General features: G+C 37.7%; 1 protein-coding gene across 5 annotated transcripts in view; it reads left to right on the forward strand.

Moving 5' to 3' along the window:
* The first annotated feature begins 20,651 nt into the window (after nucleotides 1-20,651).
* Nucleotides 20,652-23,069, forward strand: part of VPS25 (vacuolar protein sorting 25 homolog) — a 38,685-nt gene continuing 36,267 nt past the window's right edge. For all 5 annotated transcript variants that reach the window (XM_058180355.1, XM_058180354.1, XM_058180356.1 and 2 more), the window contains exon 1: nucleotides 20,652-20,796. In XM_058180355.1, the coding sequence (XP_058036338.1) occupies nucleotides 20,747-20,796 (50 nt within the window). In that variant the 5' untranslated portion in view covers nucleotides 20,652-20,746. The remainder of the gene's footprint in view (nucleotides 20,797-23,069) is intronic.

The following is a 23,069-nucleotide window of genomic DNA, read 5'->3' on the forward strand; positions in this document are numbered from 1 at the left end:
GCTGAGCCTCCATCCACTTGCTGGGCCCACGAGGTCCTCCATGCCTGACTCAACAGAGGCCCTGCCGCAATAGCAGGTGGCAGAGAAAGGGGCCTGTGGCTAATAGGGCAAGACAGGGCAGCATTCCCAGAGGGAAGTTCTGAGCAGCATGGACTGGCAGCAGCAGGAGCAGCAGTGCTGATCTCCCAGGTCCTGTAGGCTATGCAGCCCATGGCAAGCAAGCAGGCAGAGGGCAGTGGGCTGGAACCAGCAAGCAAGGCAAGAAGTCCCTGGGCCCTGACACAGTTCAGACAAAGTTTGTGCCAGCAGTGGTCAAAGGTAGGTGTCTGCCGGGAATGCCAACAGTGGTGCCTGAGCGTCGTCTGTGGCCCTCACCAGCCAGGAAAGCAGGAGGCATACCTCTCCTTCCCTCCCTCACCAATGTTCCCCCAGAGATAGCGTGTCTTAGCTCAGACTGATTGGCACATGTGGACGCCAAAATGCCAGTGAGAGGAACTCTTCTGTTGCAGCACCAGAAGCAGTCATGCAGCCTGTGGGAATTGGGGCTTGTTCCTAAGTCAGTCCTTCCAGATGGGGTTTGCCCACAGATCCTTTCTTTGAAACAACTTCTGCAGCACTCTTAGCCAAAACAACCCCAGCAGCACAAGGAGGACAAGTGAGGAGGATGGTAGATTTCACTAAGTGCCACAATTTGTTTGTTTCCCCAGTCTAATTGGGGGGCAGAGTGTTGCCTTTGGTCTGGTGATCTAGCCGGATTTATCCCCAATTTGTTTAGCTATGCTGCTGGATACTCAGACAGGCAGATTACCCTCTCCAAGTCCAGAAGGCAACTATCAATTATGAATAGCCTAAACTGGCTTCCCCTCCAGTGCCCCAACCATCAACCCTGCAGGTTGAGCAGGAGAAGGATTTTTGCCAGGCTTCAAGATCTTGGGGAAAGGAACAGCAAGTGGAGAGACGGAGGAGGCATTTTGTAGTAGAGGGGAAGCAGATTTATAGCCATTATAGCTGCTCAGGGAGAAAATGGCAAAGAAGTAAGAGGCAGTAGAGAGAAAGCAGAACTGCTTAATCCATACTTCATATCTGTCTTTACGGAAAAAGAAAACGCTAGCCAAGTTACCAAAGGGTAAGGGTAAGACATGGAGGCTAAAACATATGAAGAATTGTTATAGTAATTGGGTATGTCTAATCTAATGAAAAGAAGGAAAAGAGGGTGACATGATAGCACTGTTCCAATATTTGAAGAGGCTTCTACGAAGATGAAGGGGGTCAAGCTATTTTCCAAAGCAACAAAAGGCAGGATGAGAGACAATGGATGGAAACTAACCAAGGACAGAAGCAACGTAGAACTAAGGAGAAATTTCCTAATCGTGAGAGCAATCAACCAATGGAACAACTTCCCTTCAGAAGTTGTGTGTGCTCTATCATTGGAAGCTTTCAAAATAAGATTGGACAACCATTTCTCTGAAATGATATATGATCTGCTCAGAAGGGGGTTTCATCAGGTTCTGATCAGTTCTGGAGAACTGGTAGCAGAAATTTTGAGTAGTTCAGAGAACCGGTTGTAAAAATTCTGACTGGCCCCGATCCCATCTATTCTCTGCTTCCCAAGTCCCAGCTGATTGGGAAGAAAAGGAGATTTTACAGTATCCTTCCCCTGCCACGCCCACCAAGCCATGCCCCACAAGCCATGCCATGCCCACAGAACCGGTAGTAAAAAAAATTGAAACCCACTACTGGATCTGCTGCTTGAACAGGGGGTTGAACTAAAAGACTTCTGAGGTCCCTTCCAACTCTATTATTCTTTGTTCTATTCACTATTTTTACCCATTCAGTGCCTGGATTGGGATCAAGAAGAACCTTGGAAGATAGAAAATCAAAGGCTGAGACAACCTCCTTGTACTGGATAAATATAAGGTGTCATTCATACCCCATTTTTCTTTAATATTTATCTATATTGACTCTTACTGTCATGAGAGTGTTTTTTCTAATGAGGGAAAGCTAAGACTCACTTTCCTGGAACTGTGGATGGATATTATTGGATAGCTCAAACTATATTGTACAGAAAATATTTATCCAACAAAGGAATTGTGAAGAAGTTGTCTATCTTTAATTTCTATATAATTGGATAATAATGCCAATTTACCTTAAGAGCAGCAACACAAATATAAGCTAACTAAAAATATATTCTCTCTACAAAATCACATAACTTTTTAAAATATTCAATGCGCATGACATCAAAATTAAGAAACCGCAACCCTCATTTAATTTCTGAAAGTTGTTTTAAATTATTGTCCAAAGTCCTTCATTGTTGTTTCCAGTTTCTAAATATGACTTGATATCAAAGAAGATAGGAGGCCATCTTGGATAGTCCTATTACCATGCAAAAGGTGTTAGTTATAATGAAAAATAGTTTATTTTACTATCAGGACGTGACAGGATTTTCTGCTTGATATTGTAGCTGTGGGCATTATGCCTCCTAACCTGAATAGAGAAGAAACACCATTTAATGTTTCATTTCAGACAGCAAAATCATGAATTATTCAACTTTCTTATACTTCTTTGTCTTCTTTGGGGAATACAGAGGATAAAGCAGGAAGAGACAGCCAGTAGATCCTCTTCTGGCTTGTAATTTTTTCCCTAACCCACATCACAGTCAGGATTTCCCAACCCTTTGAGATTAAAGAAGTAATATAGAGCAGGAGTTTCCAATCTTGGCAACTTTAAGACTTGTGGACTTTTGACTTCCTGTGGCTCCGCTGGTTGTTGAGGATGGTCTTTTTAGACCGCCAGCCCTGGATCGTGTAGAGCCGCTAAAACAACAAAAATCAGCTGTCTAGCGGCTTGGAAACCTTTCTCTCGGGTGAAGAGGGAAAGGTAAGCGATTGGGTGGAGGTAGAGCCCCCCCAACAGCACCAGGAATGATCCTGGAGGCTTGAAGGGGAGAGATCCCTTGGGAACCCGAAGAGCTCCGGATCCAGGACGCCTCTGTCTTTTTTGGCAGAGCAAAATGCCGCGACCACATCTGTGACCAATATTGAGTTTAAATGGATTTCTGACTTAACCCGAGAGAGCAATGTCAGGAGGCAAGGCAGATGTAAGTACCAGACCTCAACCCCGTTTGTGGATTCCGTTTGAGAAGAAAGGAAATGGTGTCTGAGTATAATGGGCGTGAAAGTGAAAGTCAAAGAGGTGTTTATTAACACTGTTACAGTTTATAACTTTGCTTAAACTTGCTGGATTTTACGTTTATATGAAGAAAATATAATGAAAGCTGGAAGGATTATACAACTGACTTATTTAATTTAAATACTGTGCTTACAAGAAGACTTTGACTTTGTTTCAAATTATAAAATTAAAGTAAGATGGCTTCTGTACAAATACAGCCTGCTGTTTTCAAGGAAGTTGGAGTGCTGTTAGTTCAACTACATAAATTACAAGAGGAGCTGAAGGAATTTCTGAAGGCTCAAATTTCTGTTCGGGATAAAAAAATTAAGGAAATTGAGGAGAAAATATTGAAAATTAAAGACTTTGTTGCAGCTGAGGATGAAGAGATAAGAGAAGAAGTGATGGCAGCATTTAAGACTTGGTTGAATACACAAAACAATTGGATGAAAAAGTGGAAGAGATGGATCAAGTTAATTCGAACTTAAAAAGCAAAATAGAGGAACTTCAGATCAAGGAGAAGAATATAAAGCAGTCGGATGATAGAGTTGAAGAAATTAATCAAGTTAATTTGGACTTAAAAAATAAAATAGAGGTGCTCTAGAGAGTTACGGAATTTGCATTGAGAGTAAGAGGTTTGAAAGAAAATAAACGAGAGGACATAAAAAAGATTTTTGCAGAGGCTTTTGCACAGTTGATTGGACAGGAACCAGTGGACTTTGAAATCCAAATTGAAAAAAATTACCGTTTTAATTCATGGGTTGCGAAGCAGAGACATTTGCCAAGAGATGTAGTAATTTATTTTACATCTAGGAAGATTAGGAATGAAATTTCACAAGTTTCTTATAGAAATAAAATTCAAATATTGGGACAAGAGGTATTGGTATTGAAAGAAATTCCTCCTAAAATGTTAAGAAATAGAAAAGAATATGCTTTTTTGGTGGATCAGCTTAGAAATCTCCAGATACAGTACAGATGGAATGTACCAGCTGGATTAACAGTAAACTATAAAGGAGGGAAATATTGTCTTAATACAGTTTTTAAAGCAAGACATTTTTATACTAAAGTATTGAAGGTTGGAAGTTTGGCACTGTTAGAAGTTAAGATGAAAGGAGAGGTGGGAATGCTTAAAAAAGGGGAAAAGGAAGCAAAACAAATACAACCTAAAATTGGGGGCTGTAAATTTGGGAGAAGAAACACAGAAAGCCGTAGGGAAGGATCAAAGTATGATTATAACTATTAAACATAAAGAGCAAGGAGTAAAGAAGTAATATTTTCAAATGAAAATACTTTCCTTTCATGGGATAGGGTAAATTATAAGCGATATTTCTGAATATAAAAAGTAGAAAGAAGTTATAGATTGTATGATAAATGGGGTGTAAATTGTTTAGAAATTTATGGTACGGGGAATATGGGGAAGAATATGAGGCAAATGTTAAATTTATATAAGGAAAGATGATATTTATTATTATGTATGATGGATATATAAATATGATGGATTATAAGGTATACTGCAGAATAAATGTTGATATTATAACATTGGAAGATGGGATACTGTTTATTACAGAAGATTGGACTTTAAACTTAATGGACTTAGATGAGAAGGTAGAATTATCAGCATATTTGAAAGATTATTTTTGAAAGATATTTATAATAGAGATTGAAATAACAAAATACTAAATAGCTTTTAAATGAATAGAAGGTAATTGTATTAGTATTAATATTTTCCTTTTTCTTCTTTTTTTATGGAAAGGGGAGTTGAGGTTCAAGAAGAGGGATGGGATTTTATGTTAATTAGCATATTTTAGTTTATGATTGTTAGATACGATACCCTGTATTTGCTCTGGGAAATCGGGGGGGGGGGAGGAGGGAGGAGGGAGGGGAAGGGTTAGGGTTGGGAGGAGGGGGATGTATGGGGGAAAAAATCTTGTAAAACTTTTTCAATAAAAAAAAAAGACTTGTGGACTTCAACTCCCAAACCTGGCTGAGGAACTCTGGGATTTGAAGTCCACAAGTCTTAAAGTTGCCATGGTTGAAGACCCCTGATATAGAGAGAATAAATAAAATCAACCTATACCATCACCAATGTTATTACAAACACGATTTTCATGACTTCTTCTCCAAGACAAACCTAGAGCAGCACTACAGATACAGGCCTCACCAACAACGAGGGAAGTACAGTCATTGATCCCACAGATTATCCCACAGATCAAACTTGTAGTCCCACAGAAAATGGCAGCACCAAAGGAACCCATAATTTAGAAATGAGTAGCGCCACTGAACCCACACATTTCAGTATATCAAAGTGAGGCACTCCTACTGCCACAGGTACCACAACTGTCACAAGAACAGGAGCAACCAAGAACTTCCATTAATCCAGGGGTCTCCAGCCTTAGTTACTTTAAGGTTTGTGGACTTCAACTCCTAGAGTTCCTCAGCCAGCAAAGCTGGCTGAGGAACTCTGGGAGTTGAAGTCCACAAGCCTTAAAGTGACTAAGGTTGGAGACCCCTTAATTAGCCCAACTACTAGTGCAAAGAGCACCAGCTGAACTACCACACCTGGTAAGCCCCAGTTTAGTTTTGATTCATATTTTTTTTAGCTTTCCAAAAATCAAAAGGGTTTTTGTCTATTCCTGATCAGATAAGTGTAAGTTTCAGGTTTTTTTTTTTATTTGCATTTATATCCCACCCTTCTCCGAAGACTCAGGGCAGCTTACACTATGTTAGCAATAGTCTTCATCCTATTTGTATATTTATATACAAAGTCAACTTATTGCCCCCAACAATCTGGGTCCTCATTTTACCTACCTTATCAAGGATGGAAGGCTGAGTCAACTTTGGGCCTGGTGGGACTAGAACCTACAGTAATTGCAAGCAGCTGTGATAATAACAGACTGTCTTACCAGTCTGAGCCACAGAGGCCCAATCTGTAAGTACAGCCTGGATTATCTTTTTTCTTTTTTTTTTAATTTTTAAGGAATGGGTATGACTGAGATGGTTCTCTGGTCATCATGCATCTATCCAAAATGACACCAACATAAAGACCATATGTTTCTAAATGTGTACAGCATCGTAGACTAAGCATAAGGGACAATTCTCCCTCATAGTTTTAGCATTTCTATTATGGAGAAAATATTGTGGCCTCCCAATACAATAACCTCTTCCTTGCATCTCTTACTATTGGACATGTTGGGTGGAGTAGTTGTTAGTGGCAATTTAGCAACATTTGAAGGGCCACAGGAAGTTCTCAGCTCTTCTACCCAGGTTGATGGGATAGGCACCTTCCTTAGGAAATATCTGCCTTGCATCAAGGATCCAGAACAACACAAGAGCACTGAATGTTCACAGACTTTGGTTTGTGCAGATTGTTATTGCCTGTTCATAAAAGAATGGTTTTCATCTTATTTTGTCAAACTTTGATTAAAACACAGAAGGAGGCCTGGTATGCAGAATTCCTTCCCCTATCAGGTATTTGGACAATGCTTGAAGAGAGCTACTAGCAAATTAGAAGTAGTTCCCCAGTATAAATAATGTAGAAAATACAGAATAACAGATCTGGAAGGAACCTTGATGATCTTTTAGTGCAACCCTCTGATCAAATAGAAGACCCTATACCATTTTAAACAAATGGCTGTCCAGTCTCTTTTTATAAGCCTCCAGTAATGGAGCACCCACAAGTTCTGAAGGCAAGCTGTTCCACTGGTTGATTGTTCTCACTGTCAGGAAAGTTCTCCTTATTTTTAGCTTGTTTCTCTTCTTGGTTAGTTTCCAATCCATTGCTTCTTGCTTTTTCTTCTGATGCTTTGGGAAATAGGCTGAAATCTTCTTCCTGGCAGCGCCCCGATATAAATATTGCTTATATTCAGTGATGATCCTGAAATATACAATAATTAGAGTAAGGATAGAAGTTCCAGGTTGAAACCACGCTCAGTCATAAGGCTTAGTTGGTGGCTCTGGCTTAAAAAAAAGTTGATTAGGAAAAAGGCACATATGGCATTGTTGGAGGATGGAAGGTTAGAAGCTTATGTTCTAAATTCTCATCAATAAACAAATTGGTGGCTCAATAGATATGATACTTTCTTCATTATTCTCTTAGGAAAGACAGCATTATTGTGGTCCATGAAGTCAACTTCCAAATCAGAAAAACAAATATTTTTTTCATGATTAAAAAGAAAAAGAAAATTATTGGAAATTCAGTGAAGCCGAAATTGGAAAGTATTAGTTCTATCCATGAGTGTAATGACCCTTCGAGTAGGTAATGTCTGGGTAAAACTCCTTCATTAGGGTTCATGATTTTAGCATTTTATCCCTTCTGAGAGATAAACAGGAATTTTAAGGTTATTTCTGCAAGCAAGTGTAAATTCTTTTGACGAAGGAGAGTACCTTGTAGGAATTGGAAATGTCTACTCTAATGAAAAAAAAGACTAAGGGTAACATGACAGCACTATTCCAATATGCAAGGGGATGTCACAAAGAGAGGAGGTGAACTTGTTCTGATATTCTGTTAAAAGTCTGAGTTTGGCATTAATAAGAAACACTTAAAAGTTTATAAATTTTGAGCCAGAAATTAACATAACCCTGTACTACCTGTTGGGGCAGGGCAGAGGATATTATTATTTCAATTACTGCTCTAATATCTAATATTTGTTTAACTGTTGTAAGATTTGTATTTCAATTGCAGTCTCATAGCACCACCTTCTGGACAATTTGGACAGAAAGGACTGAAACGACATGAGTGCTTCCAGCTCAACTCTACTACTCAGAATGATACCACTTTGATAGCACTGAAGGCCACTGAGATAGAATAGAATAGAATAGAATAGAATAGAATAGAATAGAATAGAATAGAATAGAATAGAATAGAATAGAATAGAATTTATTGGCCAAGTGTGATTGGACACACAAGGAATTTGTTTTGGTGCATATGCTCCCAGTGTACATAAAAGAAAAAGAAAAAAAGAAAAAAATACCTTCATCAAAGGTACAACATTTACAACATAAATGTTGCAATTTAACTCTTAAGGATAGCAACAAAAAGTTACAGTCATATAGTCATAAGTGGAAACGATGAGAAGATTAATAGTAGTGTAGATTTAGTAAATAGTTTGACAGCATTGAGGGAATTATTTGTTTAGCAGAGTGATGGCCTTTGGGAAAAAACTGTTCTTGTGTCTAGTTGTTCTAATGTGCAATGCTCTATAGTGTCATTTTGATGGTAGGAGTTGAAACAGTTTATGTCCAGGATGTAAATATTTTCACGGCCCTCTTCTTGATTCGTGCTGTATACAGGTCCTCAATGGAAGGCAGGTTGGTAGCAATTATTTTTTCTGCAGTTCTAATTATCCTCTGAAGTCTGTGTCTTTCTTGTTGGGTTGCAGTACCGAACCAGACAGTTACAGAGGTGCAAATGACAGACTCAATAATTCCGCTGTAGAACTGGATCAGTAGCTCTTTGGGCAGTTTGAGGTTTCTGAGTTGGCGCAGAAAGAACAGTCTTTGTTGTCCATTTTTAATGATGTTTTTGATGTTAACTGTCCATTTTAGATCTTGCGATATGATAGAACCTAGAGATTTGTTTATTTAGACTTTTTAGACTTTTTTATTTAGACTTGAAGGTTTCTACTGTTGATACTGTGTTAAGTATTGTGAGAGGTACAGCAAGTGTAAATTCTTTTGATGAAGGAGAGTACTTTGTAGGAATTGGAAATGTCTACTCTAATGAAAAAAAGACTAAGGGTAACATGACAGCAGTATTAAAATATGCAAGGGGCTGTCACAAAGAAGAGGAGGTGAACTTGTTCTGTTATTCTGTTAAAAGTTTGAGTTTGGCATTATAAGAAACACTTAAAAGTTTATAAATTTTGAGCCTGAAATTAACATAACCCTGTACTACCTGCTGGGGCAGGGCAGAGGATATTATTATTTCAATTACTGGTCTAATATCTAATATTTGTTTAACTGTTGTAAGATTTGTATTTCAATTGCAGTCTCATAGCACCACCTTCTGGACAATTTGGACAGAAAGGACTGAAACGACATGAGTGCTTCCAGCTCAACTCTACTACTCTACTCTAGGATGTTCACACTCTACCAACCTAGTTTTCAAGGTTGGTCATTCACCAAGGCAGCCAAAGCAATCTCAATACTAGAACCTGGGTGAGCCCCTAATTCAATTGACTGTAGATATCAGTTTCATCCAAGTGCTTTATGTCGTAGCAAATGACAGACTCAATAATTCCGCTGTAGAACTGGATCAGTAGCTCCTTGGGCAGTTTGAGCTTTCTGAGTTGGCGCAGAAAGAACAGTCTTTGTTGTCCTTTTTTGATGATGTTTTTGATGTTAACTGTCCATTTTAGATCTTGCGATATGATAGAACCTAGAAATTTGAAGGTTTCTACTGTTGATACTGTGTTGTTAAGTATTGTGAGAGGTACAGCAAGTTTAAATTCTTTTGATGAAGTAGAGTACCTTGTAGGAATTGGAAATGTCTACTCTAATGAAAAAAAAAACGACTAAGGGTAACATGATAGCAGTATTCCAATATGCAAGGGGCTGTCACAAAGAAGAGGAGGTGAACTTGTTCTGTTATTCTGTTAAAAGTTTGAGTTTGGCATTAATAAGAAACACTTAAAAGTTTATAAATTTTGAGCCTGAAATTAACATAACCCTGTACTACCTGCTGGGGCAGGGCAGAGGATATTATTATTTCAATTACTGGTCTAATATCTAATATTTGTTTAACTGTTGTAAGATTTGTATTTCAATTGCAGTCTCATAGCACCACCTTCTGGACAATTTGGATAGAAAGGACTGAAACGACATGAGTGTTTCCAGCTAAACTCTACTACTCAGAATGATACCACTTCGATAGCACTGAAGGCCACTGAGATAGAATAGAATAGAATAGAATAGAATTTATTGGCCAAGGAATTTGTTTTGGTGCATATGCTCCCAGTGTACATAAAAGAAAAAGAAAAAAAAAGAAAAAATACCTTCATCAAAGGTACAACATTTACAACACAAATGATGGTCATAGGTTGCAATTTAACCCTTAAGGATAGCAACAAAAAGTTACAGTCATACAGTCATAAGTGGAAACGATGAGAAGATTAATAGTAGTGTAGATTTAGTAAATAGTTTGACAGCATTGAGGGAATTATTTGTTTAGCAGAGTGATGGCCTTTGGGAAAAAACTGTTCTTGTGTCTAGTTGTTCTAATGTGCAATGCTCTATAGTGTCGTTTTGATGGTAGGAGTTGAAACAGTTTATGTCCAGGATGTAAATATTTTCACGGCCCTCTTCTTGATTCGTGCTGTATACAGGTCCTCAATGGAAGGCAGGTTGGTAGCAATTATTTTTTCTGCAGTTCTAATTATCCTCTGAAGTCTGTGTCTTTCTTGTTGGGTTGCAGAACCGAACCAGACAGTTACAGAGGTGCAAATGACAGACTCAATAATTCCGCTGTAGAACTGGATCAGTAGCTCTTTGGGCAGTTTGAGGTTTCTGAGTTGGCGCAGAAAGAACAGTCTTTGTTGTCCATTTTTAATGATGTTTTTGATGTTAACTGTCCATTTTAGATCTTGCGATATGATAGAACCTAGAGATTTGTTTATTTAGACTTTTTAGACTTTTTTATTTAGACTTGAAGGTTTCTACTGTTGATACTGTGTTGTTAAGTATTGTGAGAGGTACAGCAAGTGTAAATTCTTTTGATGAAGGAGAGTACTTTGTAGGAATTGGAAATGTCTACTCTAATGAAAAAAAGACTAAGGGTAACATGACAGCAGTATTAAAATATGCAAGGGGCTGTCACAAAGAAGAGGAGGTGAACTTGTTCTGTTATTCTGTTAAAAGTTTGAGTTTGGCATTATAAGAAACACTTAAAAGTTTATAAATTTTGAGCCTGAAATTAACATAACCCTGTACTACCTGCTGGGGCAGGGCAGAGGATATTATTATTTCAATTACTGGTCTAATATCTAATATTTGTTTAACTGTTGTAAGATTTGTATTTCAATTGCAGTCTCATAGCACCACCTTCTGGACAATTTGGACAGAAAGGACTGAAACGACATGAGTGCTTCCAGCTCAACTCTACTACTTTACTCTAGGATGTTCACACTCTACCAACCTAGTTTTCAAGGTTGGTCATTCACCAAGGCAGCCAAAGCAATCTCAATACTAGAACCTGGGTGAGCCCCTAATTCAATTGACTGTAGATATCAGTTTCATCCAAGTGCTTTATGTCGTAGCAAATGACAGACTCAATAATTCCGCTGTAGAACTGGATCAGTAGCTCCTTGGGCAGTTTGAGCTTTCTGAGTTGGTGCAGAAAGAACAGTCTTTGTTGTCCTTTTTTGATGATGTTTTTGATGTTAACTGTCCGTTTTAGATCTTGCGATATGATAGAACCTAGAAATTTGAAGGTTTCTACTGTTGATACTGTGTTGTTAAGTATTGTGAGAGGTACAGCAAGTTTAAATTCTTTTGATGAAGGAGAGTACCTTGTAGGAATTGGAAATGTCTACTCTAATGAAAAAAAAAACGACTAAGGGTAACATGATAGCAGTATTCCAATATGCAAGGGGCTGTCACAAAGAAGAGGAGGCGAACTTGTTCTGTTATTCTGTTAAAAGTTTGAGTTTGGCATTAATAAGAAACACTTAAAAGTTTATAAATTTTGAGCCTGAAATTAACATAACCCTGTACTACCTGCTGGGGCAGGGCAGAGGATATTATTATTTCAATTACTGGTCTAATATCTAATATTTGTTTAACTGTTGTAAGATTTGTATTTCAATTGCAGTCTCATAGCACCACCTTCTGGACAATTTGGATAGAAACGACTGAAACGACATGAGTGTTTCCAGCTAAACTCTACTACTCTACTCTAGGATGTTCACACTCTACCAACCTAGTTTTCAAGGTTCGTCATTCACCAAGGCAGCCAAAGCAATCTCAATACTAGAACCTGGGTGAGCCCCTAATTCAATTGACTGTAGATATCAGTTTCATCCAAGTGCTTTATGTCATAGCAAATGACAGACTCAATAATTCCGCTGTAGAACTGGATCAGTAGCTCCTTGGGCAGTTTGAGCTTTCTGAGTTGGTGCAGAAAGAACAGTCTTTGTTGTCCTTTTTTGATGATATTTTTGATGTTAACTGTCCATTTTAGATCTTGCGATATGATAGAACCTAGAAATTTGAAGGTTTCTACTGTTGATACTGTGTTGTTAAGTACTGTGAGAGGTACAGCAAGTTTAAATTCTTTTGATGAAGGAGAGTACCTTGTAGGAATTGGAAATGTCTACTCTAATGAAAAAAAAACACGACTAAGGGTAACATGATAGCAGTATTAAAATATGCAAGGGGCTGTCACAAAGAAGAGGAGGTGAACTTGTTCTGTTATTCTGTTAAAAGTTTGAGTTTGGGATTAATAAGAAACACTTAAAAGTTTATAAATTTTGAGCCTGAAATTAACATAACCCTGTACTACCTGCTGGGGCAGGGCAGAGGATATTATTATTTCAATTATTGGTCTAATATCTAATATTTGTTTAACTGTTGTAAGATTTGTATTTCAATTGCAGTCTCATAGCACCACCTTCTGGACAATTTGGACAGAAAGGACTGAAACGACATGAGTGCTTCCAGCTCAACTCTACTACTCAGAATGATACCACTTCGATAGCTCTGAAGGCCACTGAGATAGAATAGAATAGAATAGAATAGAATAGAATAGAATAGAATAGAATAGAATAGAATAGAATAGAATAGAATTTATTGGCCAAGTGTGATTGGACACACAAGGAATTTATTTTGGTGCATATGCTCCCAGTGTACATAAAAGAAAAAGAAAGAAAAAAATACCTTCATCAAAGGTACAACATTTACAACACAAATGATGGTCATAGGTTGCAATTTAACTCTTAAGGATAGCAACAAAAAGTTTACAGTCATACAGTCATAAGTGGAAACGATGAGAAGATTAATAGTAGTGTAGATTTAGTAAATAGTTTGACAGCATTGAGGGAATTATTTGTTTAGCAGAGTGATGGCCTTCGGGAAAAAACTGTTCTTGTGTCTAGTTGTTCTAATGTGCAATGCTCTATAGTGTCATTTTGATGGTAGGAGTTGAAACAGTTTATGTTCAGGATGTAAATATTTTCACGGCCCTCTTCTTGATTCATGCAGTATACAAGTCCTCAATGGAAGGCAGGTTGGTAGCAATTATTTTTTCTGCAGTTCTAATTATCCTCTGAAGTCTGTGTCTTTCTTGTTGGGTTGCAGAACCAACCAGACAGTTATAGAGGTGCAAATGACAGACTCAATAATTCCGCTGTAGAACTGGATCAGTAGCTCTTTGGGCAGTTTGAGCTTTCTGAGTTGGCGCAGAAAGAACAGTCTTTGTTGTCCTTTTTTGATGATGTTTTTGATGTTAACTGTCCATTTTAGATCTTGCGATATGATAGAACCTAGAGATTTGTTTATTTAGACTTTTTAGACTTTTTTATTTAGACTTGAAGGTTTCTACTGTTGATACTGTGTTGTTAAGTATTGTGAGAGGTACAGCAAGTGTAAATTCTTTTGATGAAGGAGAGTACCTTGTAGGAATTGGAAATGTCTACTCTAATGAAAAAAAGACTAAGGGTAATATGACAGCAGTATTAAAATATGCAAGGGGCTGTCACAAAGAGGAGGAAGTGAACTTGTTCTGTTATTCTGTTAAAAGTTTGAGTTTGGCATTAATAAGAAACACTTAAAAGTTTATAAATTTTGAGCCTGAAATTAACATAACCCTGTACTACCTGCTGGGGCAGGGCAGAGGATATTATTATTTCAATTACTGGTCTAATATCTAATATTTGTTTAACTGTTGTAAGATTTGTATTTCAATTGCAGTCTCATAGCACCACCTTCTGGACAATTTGGATAGAAAGGACTGAAACGACATGAGTGTTTCCAGCTAAACTCTACTACTCTACTCTAGGATGTTCACACTCTACCAACCTAGTTTTCAAGGTTGGTCATTCACCAAGGCAGCCAAAGCAATCTCAATACTAGAACCTGGGTGAGCCCCTAATTCAATTGACTGTAGATATCAGTTTCATCCAAGTGCTTTATGTCGTAGTTCATCTGACTTTGTAAACCTCTGTTGGAAGGAAAAAATCCAGTTCCAGTTCCAAGGCTGATTGAAAAGAAAGATTCTGTTCATTGGTGAACAGAACCAACACACACACACAGCATGTGATTCTGGGACAGCTGACAAAATGGAGTTGAGAGTGGGTAGGCTTTTATGCCTTCTTTGTGCTTCCTGTTCCTGTGCAAAAACATGTCCTTTAATATTCTAAAGGCTGTTGTCTGATTCATATGGAGTCATGGTTGGCTTTATAGACAAAAGGAGAAATGCCAATCCTAGATGTTGTCTGAAGTAATCTTTGGCTTGACTAATTGTGTTGCTTATCTGGAGTTTCTGTCTGACCCAGTCTTTCTGAACGGATTACCAAATCTGTATTTCTAAAAGCTAACGTCCTCTGTTTCTGCTTGGGACAGGCAGATTGAGGCTAGTTTCTGCCTCCCTTAAGATTTTCCCCCATATTTTCTTTAGGGGAAATATTCTGCCTTTTTAATATTTCCCAAAATATTTCATTCTCTAGAAGGGTGGGTTGGTGCTGACTTTCTATACCAACTTAGAAAGGACTGTAAAGCCCTGTCAAGTGGTATATAAGTCTAAGTGCTGAGTGCTATTGCTATCTGGACCTATGAGACTATCACCTTCTCAATTGTCTTACTTGGGAATGGGATATTTGAAAGAGGGCTATAATGTCACAATTATTCCAAGAATTTTTTTAAAAAAATAAAGGTTCTTGTAATTCTCTCCTTCAGATTGACTCACTTACTGCATTCAAGAAATCAATTGTAAACATGGATCCAGTCCTGCCATGGCTGATTTAATCAGCCAGAGGAGCAAAAGAAAGCAAGTGATGGCCCACATCTCTCCACAAACCTTTCCCATATCTTCAAGCTAAAAAAATGAAGCCATATGAACAATTGGCTGTCAAGATATGTGATCTGCTCCAACACAAAATTCAAGATGAATCTAATCAGTTCTTAATTCTTATATCTAACTACACAAACATCTCATAATATCTTTATTCTACTATGTTTCATGACATTGTAATTCATGTGTAAGATAGATTGAAAGCCTACTTAACTATAACGCTTTTAAATTATATTTTTCCTTCAAGCTGATAGCAGTTCACAACATTCATGTTATGTAAAATCTGATACATTTCACAAACCACTCTTTCAGTAATTCAGTCAAATCATCCATAAGGGGTGAGATCATTGGCCAACTCAGACTTACATGCCTTTTCTGATTCCCAGACATTCTCCTTCACTGCTTTCTTTCTCTTTTTCTTATATGATGAAAAACCATAGACCGTAGTTATTTCAGAACACTTTTATTTAATGCCATATATGATAAAATCAGTGTCTGCACTAGATCATTTTTCTTAGTTAAAATAATACCCTTCTGTGATACTTTATTGCCTTAGATGAGGGGTGTCAAACTCACATCATCATAGCGGCATCACATGACGTATCAGGACTTTTTCCCCTTTCGCTAAACCAGGCATCGGCATGGCCAGTGCATGACGCATCCGGCCCAAGGGCCAGGAGTTTGACAGCCCTGTTTTAGACCAACAAGCCTTTCCTAATCCTGTGATTTTTGATAATTCATTCTAAATCACACACACCTTAAGCTTGAGTGTTACTGTTGAAGCGCTGCCTTTTTCATGATTTTCCTCACACTTAGGCGTATCAGTTTAATCACTCTACTACTTGAGAAGGCTAAAAGTTATGGAAGAACTACATCTAAAGTTAAAGATACATTGTAAGCCTTTGTTATTTTTTTTAAATTTTTATTTATTTATTTATTTATTTATTTTATTTGTCAAACAGCGTACATAAGCATAAGCATGAAGCAACTATATAACATATAAGCATATATATGAGTATAAGCATGTAATAACTATATAAATTGGATATAATGAAAGGAAACAGTAGGACAGGAATGGTAGGCACATTTGTGCTATTTGTGCATTATGTTATGTTATGTTTTTGTGCTCTTATGCACACCCCTTATAGACCTCTTAGGAATGGGGTGAGGTCAATAGTAGACAGTTTTTGGTTGAAGTTTTGTGGATTTTGGGAAGAGACCACAGAGTCAGGTAGTGCATTCCAGGCACTAACAACTCTGTTACTGAAGTCATATTTTCTGCAATCAAGATTGAAGCGGTTAACATTAAGTTTAAATCTATTGTTTGCTCTTGTATTATTGTGATAGAAGCTGAAGTAGTCTTCAACAGGAAGGACATTGCAATAGATGGTTCTATGAGTTAAACTCAGGTCATGTCGAAGGAGGCGGAGTTCTAAGTTTTCTAAACCCAGGATTTCAAGTCTGGTGGCATAAGTTATTTTGTTGTATTCAGAGGAGTGGAGAACTCTTCTTGTAAAATATTTCTTGACACATTCAATTGTAGTAATGTCCAAAATGAGGTATGGGTTCCAGACAGGTAAGCTGTATTCAAGAATTGGTCTAGCAAATGTGTTATATGCTCTGGTTAGTTGTGTAGTGTTTCTGGAGAAGCTGCTACGTAAGATTAGGTTTACAACTCTTAATGCCTTTTTTGCGATGTAGTTGCAGTGGGCTTTGGCACTTAGGTCATTGGATATGAAGACTCCAAGGTCTTTGACAAGGTGGGGGTCATCTGTAAAATAATGTCCGTCGAGTAGCTATATTGTTGGTTGGGTTAAATAGTTTGACATCGCCAGCGAAGAGAACACAATTACTTTTAATATGGTCACAGAGATCATTAATGTATAATATGAAGAGTGTTGGTTCAAGAACACTGCCTTGGGGAATGCTGCTGTTGACAGGAGCAGGAACAGGATTTGATAGGGCACTGCCTATTTTGACCACTTGTTGTCTGTTTGACAGGAATGCTGTTATCCAATTGTGGAGGGGTCCGGAGATGCCATAGGATTTTAGTTTGAAGAGAAGCTTGTCGTGTACCACTGAGTCAAAAGCTTTACAGAAATCTATGTAAATTGCATCTATTGTTTTGCCTTGTATTTGTAGTCCATATGTTTTTGCAGTGAAGAAGTTGTAAGTTACATGATAATTGTTTTCTGAAACCAAATTGTTTATTAGAGAGTAGGTTATTTGTTTCTAGGTGGAGGGTAATGTATTGGTTGATGATGGATTCCATAGCTTTACAGGTAACGCAGCATAGAGAGATTGGTCTGTAATTTTCAAATAAGCTGGGGTCTCCTTTTTTGAAGACAGGGATGACCGTGGCTAGAGACCAAAGTTTGGGAAGGGAACCGGTCGTGAAGGCTTTTTCAAAGATTATGCTTAGGGTTCTGCTATATAAGTGGAAAGCTTTTTTAAGAAGTATGCACATAGTCCATCAGGTCCTATAGATAGGGATGGTTTTAAATTGCGAAGAGCTTTTTCAACATTTTCTTCAGTGAAATCTATATGAGTTAGGTCGTTGTTGGTGTGGTTGGGAAATTTCGGGTTTGAGCCATTGCTGTTGACAAAGACTGAGCCGAAGAATGTGTTAAAGAGGTTTGCTTTAACTTTCGTCATTATTTTCTTTGCCGTTAGATTCTTTTAGTGGTGGGATGGATCTCAAGACATTAAGACATTAAGTTTGTTATTCACAAAATTATAAAAAGCACGACTGGAATTTGTGCGCAGAAGGTAGTAGTAATAATAATAACAACAACAACAACAACAACAACAACAGAGTTGGAAGGGACTTTGGAAGCCTTCTAGTCCAACCCAGGCAGGAAACCCTACATCATCTCAGACAGATGGTTATCCAACGTTTTCTTAAAAACTTCCAGTGTTGGAACATTCACAACTTCTGCAGGCAAGTCATTCCACTTATTAATTGTTCTAACTGTCAGGAAATTTCTCCTTAGTTCTAAGTTGCTTCTTTCCTTGATCAGTTTCCACCCATTGCTTCTTGTTCTACTCTCAGGTGCTTTGGAGAACAGCCCAACTCCCATTTCTCTGTGGCAACCCCTGAGATATTGGAACACTACTATCATGTCTCCCCTAGTCCTTCTTTTCATTAAACTAGACATACCCAGTTCCTGCAATCGTTCTTCATATGTTTTAGTCTCCAGTCCCCTAATCAGAATTTGTTGCTCTTCTCTGCACTCTTTCTAGAGTCTCAGCATCTTTTTTACATCGTGGTAAATATATCTTCTTATATAACACAAAACAAAACAAAAGTTTCAAATAAAATATTGGACAATTATTTATTTTGTTGGAAATTGGGAAAGATGTTGTTGCTATAAACAACAGACAAGAGAGATGATGAATATGAAAGGGATTCAGAAAACAGTGTGTTAATGGGGAGAGCAAAAGGAAAGAGAAAATGGCTGCAATGATGATCAGCTATGGCTGATGCAACAAGGGAAACACACCTACAGCTTCCAATACCCTCCAAATACTTCATCCGTAACAGCCATAAAAGCCTTAACTTATCCTCTAGGATGATATATAGCAAAACATTACAGATTTGGTAAAGTTTCAAGGTGTGTTTCGATAGCAGCTAAAAGGGGAAAATACTACATTACTATGCCCAATTATGAATTCAAGCTGTTTTTTTTAAACAATAGGCAATCAATAAGGGGAGCAAGAGAAAAGACTGGTGTTACCTGGGTTTGATTATGATTGCAAAGTTGCAAGTCAGGACAAGTGCAGGAATATATTTTATGGGCAGCCATATAAATGTGATTAACTAATAATAAATAGGCATGATGATTTTAAAAAGTTGGTAGCAAAAAACATAATACACAGGGAAAAAAATCCTAAACAATGAACTGTGATTGCAGTAATAGAATATACATATATTCTACACACACACACACAAGGCGGAAAAGTTTCCATTCATTTATTTTGCCTATCAAATGACATTTTCAATTGGGAAATGGAATTAAGTTTAAGGGTTTCTAATTGCTATTATCAACATGATAGAATCTTAGCCCTTTTGCTTTTTCCACACAAGACAATAGGGCTATTCATGATAATTGTGCCTGTCATATTAATATAGGGAGATAAAAGCTATCCAATTTCTAGAGTTACAAAAAATGACAGTATGCAAAAATGACAGTATGCTTATCGTGCTTATCATGAAAATATGCTCTAAATTCTAAATTTTCTCTGCTCTTCTATTTGATATGTATACTCTTGTAGCAGAGGCTAATATCTATCTGAGCAGCCACAGAGCCATAGTTAGAGAAAGCCATATGAACAAAAATAATTTACAATCCATGCTGTAAATCCAATACATCACTCTGTGGCAACCTTAGTCATTATGTATCAGAAATACCTATTATAAATAACTTACTTGAAATCTCTATATTCTATTTTTCCTCAGTGTATTGTACGGTACAATGAAGTGGACTTTGCCCATATCAGTAATACAGACATCTTCGAGTAATAGGCTATACATTAATGTATTCTTCTTACATTCTGTTCAGTGGAAAGTTTGCTTGTATACTGTATAAGATACCTGATGATATACGATACTTGATGAACCTATCTTTTCTTTTATGTACACTGAGAGCATATGCACCAAGACAAATTCCTTGTGTGTCCAATCACACTTGGCCAGTAAAATTCTATTCTATTCTATTCTATTCTATTCTATTCTATTCTATTCTATTCTATTCTAAATTCTATAACCCATTCCTTTCAGCATCCAGTCCGCGATTTACTTGGAGGTCTTGTCACGTGCAGATTAAGCTGATTTAAATGGACCTCAGATATTTCAATTGCTCTTCCCAGTTTCTATTATTCCTTACTGATCTGTAGACGGTGTTTTTCTTTCTTTCTTTCTTTTTTTGACTCCCGGGAAGTGGAGTCCAAAAGAGAGAAAGACGAGTCTGTACTTGAGGATTCTGATTGTGACAGAAAGGATTAATACAGAACGCGTTCACAGACATCTCCCGACAGCTTCGCCATTGGAAAAGAACGTTCAGCTCCGCGCGAGTGCAAAAGCAAACCAACCAACCAACCAGTCTGGGACTGACGTTGCTATGGAGCTTTTTGCAAATAAGGTTTAATGAAATCTTAATATGCACTCTTCATTCAAGTCAGGTTTTGTTTTTGTTTTTGCTTTGGGAATGCAGGCGGGGCGCCTCTCACCAAATTACAGAAGAGAAAGAATAGAGTATACCGAAAGAAATCACACCGGTTAGAAAACGTTCCAGCGCTCCCAGCCATTTAAATGCAACAGCCGCTGCTTGATTACAAGCTGTGCGCTCCACGGACTTGCAACCTCTCTTCCAAAACAAGTCCCAAACAAAAATTTCAGCCTTACACAACCCTAACCGGAAGCCCTCATTTGGTATAGATCTATTGACTTGTCCTGGAGTTGCATTATTTTTGGATCCCTTTAAAGGGTTCCCTTCCGAGCAGGAAGGGAGGTGGAGTTATTTGTAGGACGGACCAGAAGTTAGTCCTCCAAGGCGGAGGTTCCGTTCGGTCTCAGCGGCGATGATGAGTTTCGAGTGGCCCTGGCAGTACAGTTTCCCGCCATTCTTTACGTGAGTCCCGGGTCTTCCCCATCCTACATGTCCCCGAGATTAAGGAGCTCGTTCTTCGAGGCACGGTGTGGGGTGCAGGTGTTGGAGGCGCCCCATCGGAGCCCCGGTTTCCGTAGAAAGTCCCCCTCTTGCCCTGTTCCGAGCGGAGCAAGACGATCTACGGCTGTTGCTTCTGGTCTTCTTCTCTCGTCTTGCTCCGCTCGGATCCCCCTCCGCTCGGATCCCCCCTCTCTTCCCCCCCCCCAAGAAAAATAACACTATTAGGAGAGTTTGAATCTCGAGATTTCTGGAGAAAACTTCGTATCCCTGCCATTAATTGTAATAATAAATCGGCTCACCGAGTGACTCCCCCACCCCCAGAGCTGATCTATAACTCAAAATAGCATAACCAGCAGTGATGAAAAGTATTGAGAGTTGTTCAACAGCTACACGGTATCAGGTTTCCCATCCGTGTATTGATAAACGCATAAAGACAAACACTAATTTGATTAACGCAATAATCTTAATTCGAAACAAATCTAATAATTCTATAATCTAATTCGAAACAAAATTAGGATTATTGCACTCAAAATGGAATATATGAGTTGTTAATAGTGTCTTCAGTGTAGTGCATTTCATACGAAATCCTTCCCCCCCTCCCCCCCAAAAAACCTCCTTTCCTCAAGGATCTAAACTTGAAACAGTCAAGTAGACTGTTGAATGAAAAGACAAAGGACTGTATAGGATATATTGGGGAAATGCAACTGTGGGTACTTAAAACATAGCTAGTGTTGGGAGTAAGAAGACTAGATTATGTCAAAGCTTTTGAAGAAATTTAGATTTCAAGGAAACATTTAAAGAAACAAAGGTGTCACTAAGATTTTTAAGAGGATTTTAGGCATAGGAGATCACAAAGAATGGATGGAACTGATAGAGGGTAAGGATTTGGAAGAATATGTTTTGTATAGTGAGAAAAACTGCATGAAATAAGATAGGAGGAAACCTATGGAATTTTAAATATGAAAGCAAATAATGGATTTGAATAAGAAGCCCGTTTGGGATTTTGCAGGACTGCCTCTGATCTCAATTGATGAAAGTTTGATAGCAAAACTTTGAATACAGCAGTGAAGATTGAGGTGCACTCAAAGAGGAGAGTTTCAGAATCAATGTGGGAGATGGAAGTGAATATAGCAAGAACCAAAGTTTTAGTTACGAGGAAGAAGCATATATTTTCTAAGGAGAAGAAATGCCAATAAAACAGATCTCTCTCCTGCTAGTACTTCCCTACTATCTTGTCTCTTCTACATAGTAGATAGAATTTGAATGATACAATGATGCAGAAATGCTACCTGGAAAGAGGACAGTAAATAGGGAGAATATTAAATAATTGTTATAGGATATAGATTATAGGGTAATATGAGGTTGTAATTATCTGCCAAATAGTAGAAGGGAAGAACATGAAATTGTGAGAAACAATCAGCTACCTGGGAACATCATGGCATGAGAAAGATTAAGCTACCTGGGCACTGATTATGTTAACTAGACATTTCATTGACCAAAGATACACTTGTCATAAAAGAAAAAGAAAAAATCAGAAAAAGGGAGTGATAAAGTAACAAAATAAAAGATTTGGAAAGAAAGTTGGGGCTTTGGAGCTAAAAACAAAATGAAAAATAAAAGGGAACTGGACTCAGCAGGAAATCCAGAGAACAAGAATATTCTCAGAGCAGAAGAGATAAGAAAAACAGATGAAAATTATAAATTCTTTGGCTTCAGCACCTGCCTCAAATAGATGCTAAATCGGAGAAGCCTTTTGCCACCATTCTTTGATTGCTACAATCAATCAGTTGGGGAAACAGTAAAAACCTGCCAAAAGGAAGTAATAAAATAATTCTTGCTCACCAAGTCCTTATCTGAACTGATAACACCAATGGTTGCTGACACTGTTTTCCTTTTTTTTTTTATTTGAAGGACATTTTCTAGGTAGCTTTGGTGTACTATTTCCAGTCAGACTGTTGGATCCCTGATAATATTTGGGTGATAATGGCTGCAAAAATGTCATAGGCAGATTAAACTGGCAACCATGCATATATTTTATTTATTTTTATTTTATTTATTTATTTTATTTTGTCACAATAATATATGTAGGTATCATACAAAAAGATTATATAGTATATAAACACATATATGAGTAAATATAAGGAGGTATAAGCATATATATATATATAGGAAGAAGAAAAGAAAAATAATAGGACAGATATAAAAACTGGGTTGGTTTAAATTATTTGACTCTG

The sequence above is a fragment of the Ahaetulla prasina genome, chromosome 4 (assembly GCF_028640845.1).
Source record: "Ahaetulla prasina isolate Xishuangbanna chromosome 4, ASM2864084v1, whole genome shotgun sequence".
In the NCBI taxonomy this organism is placed as follows: domain Eukaryota; kingdom Metazoa; phylum Chordata; class Lepidosauria; order Squamata; family Colubridae; genus Ahaetulla; species Ahaetulla prasina.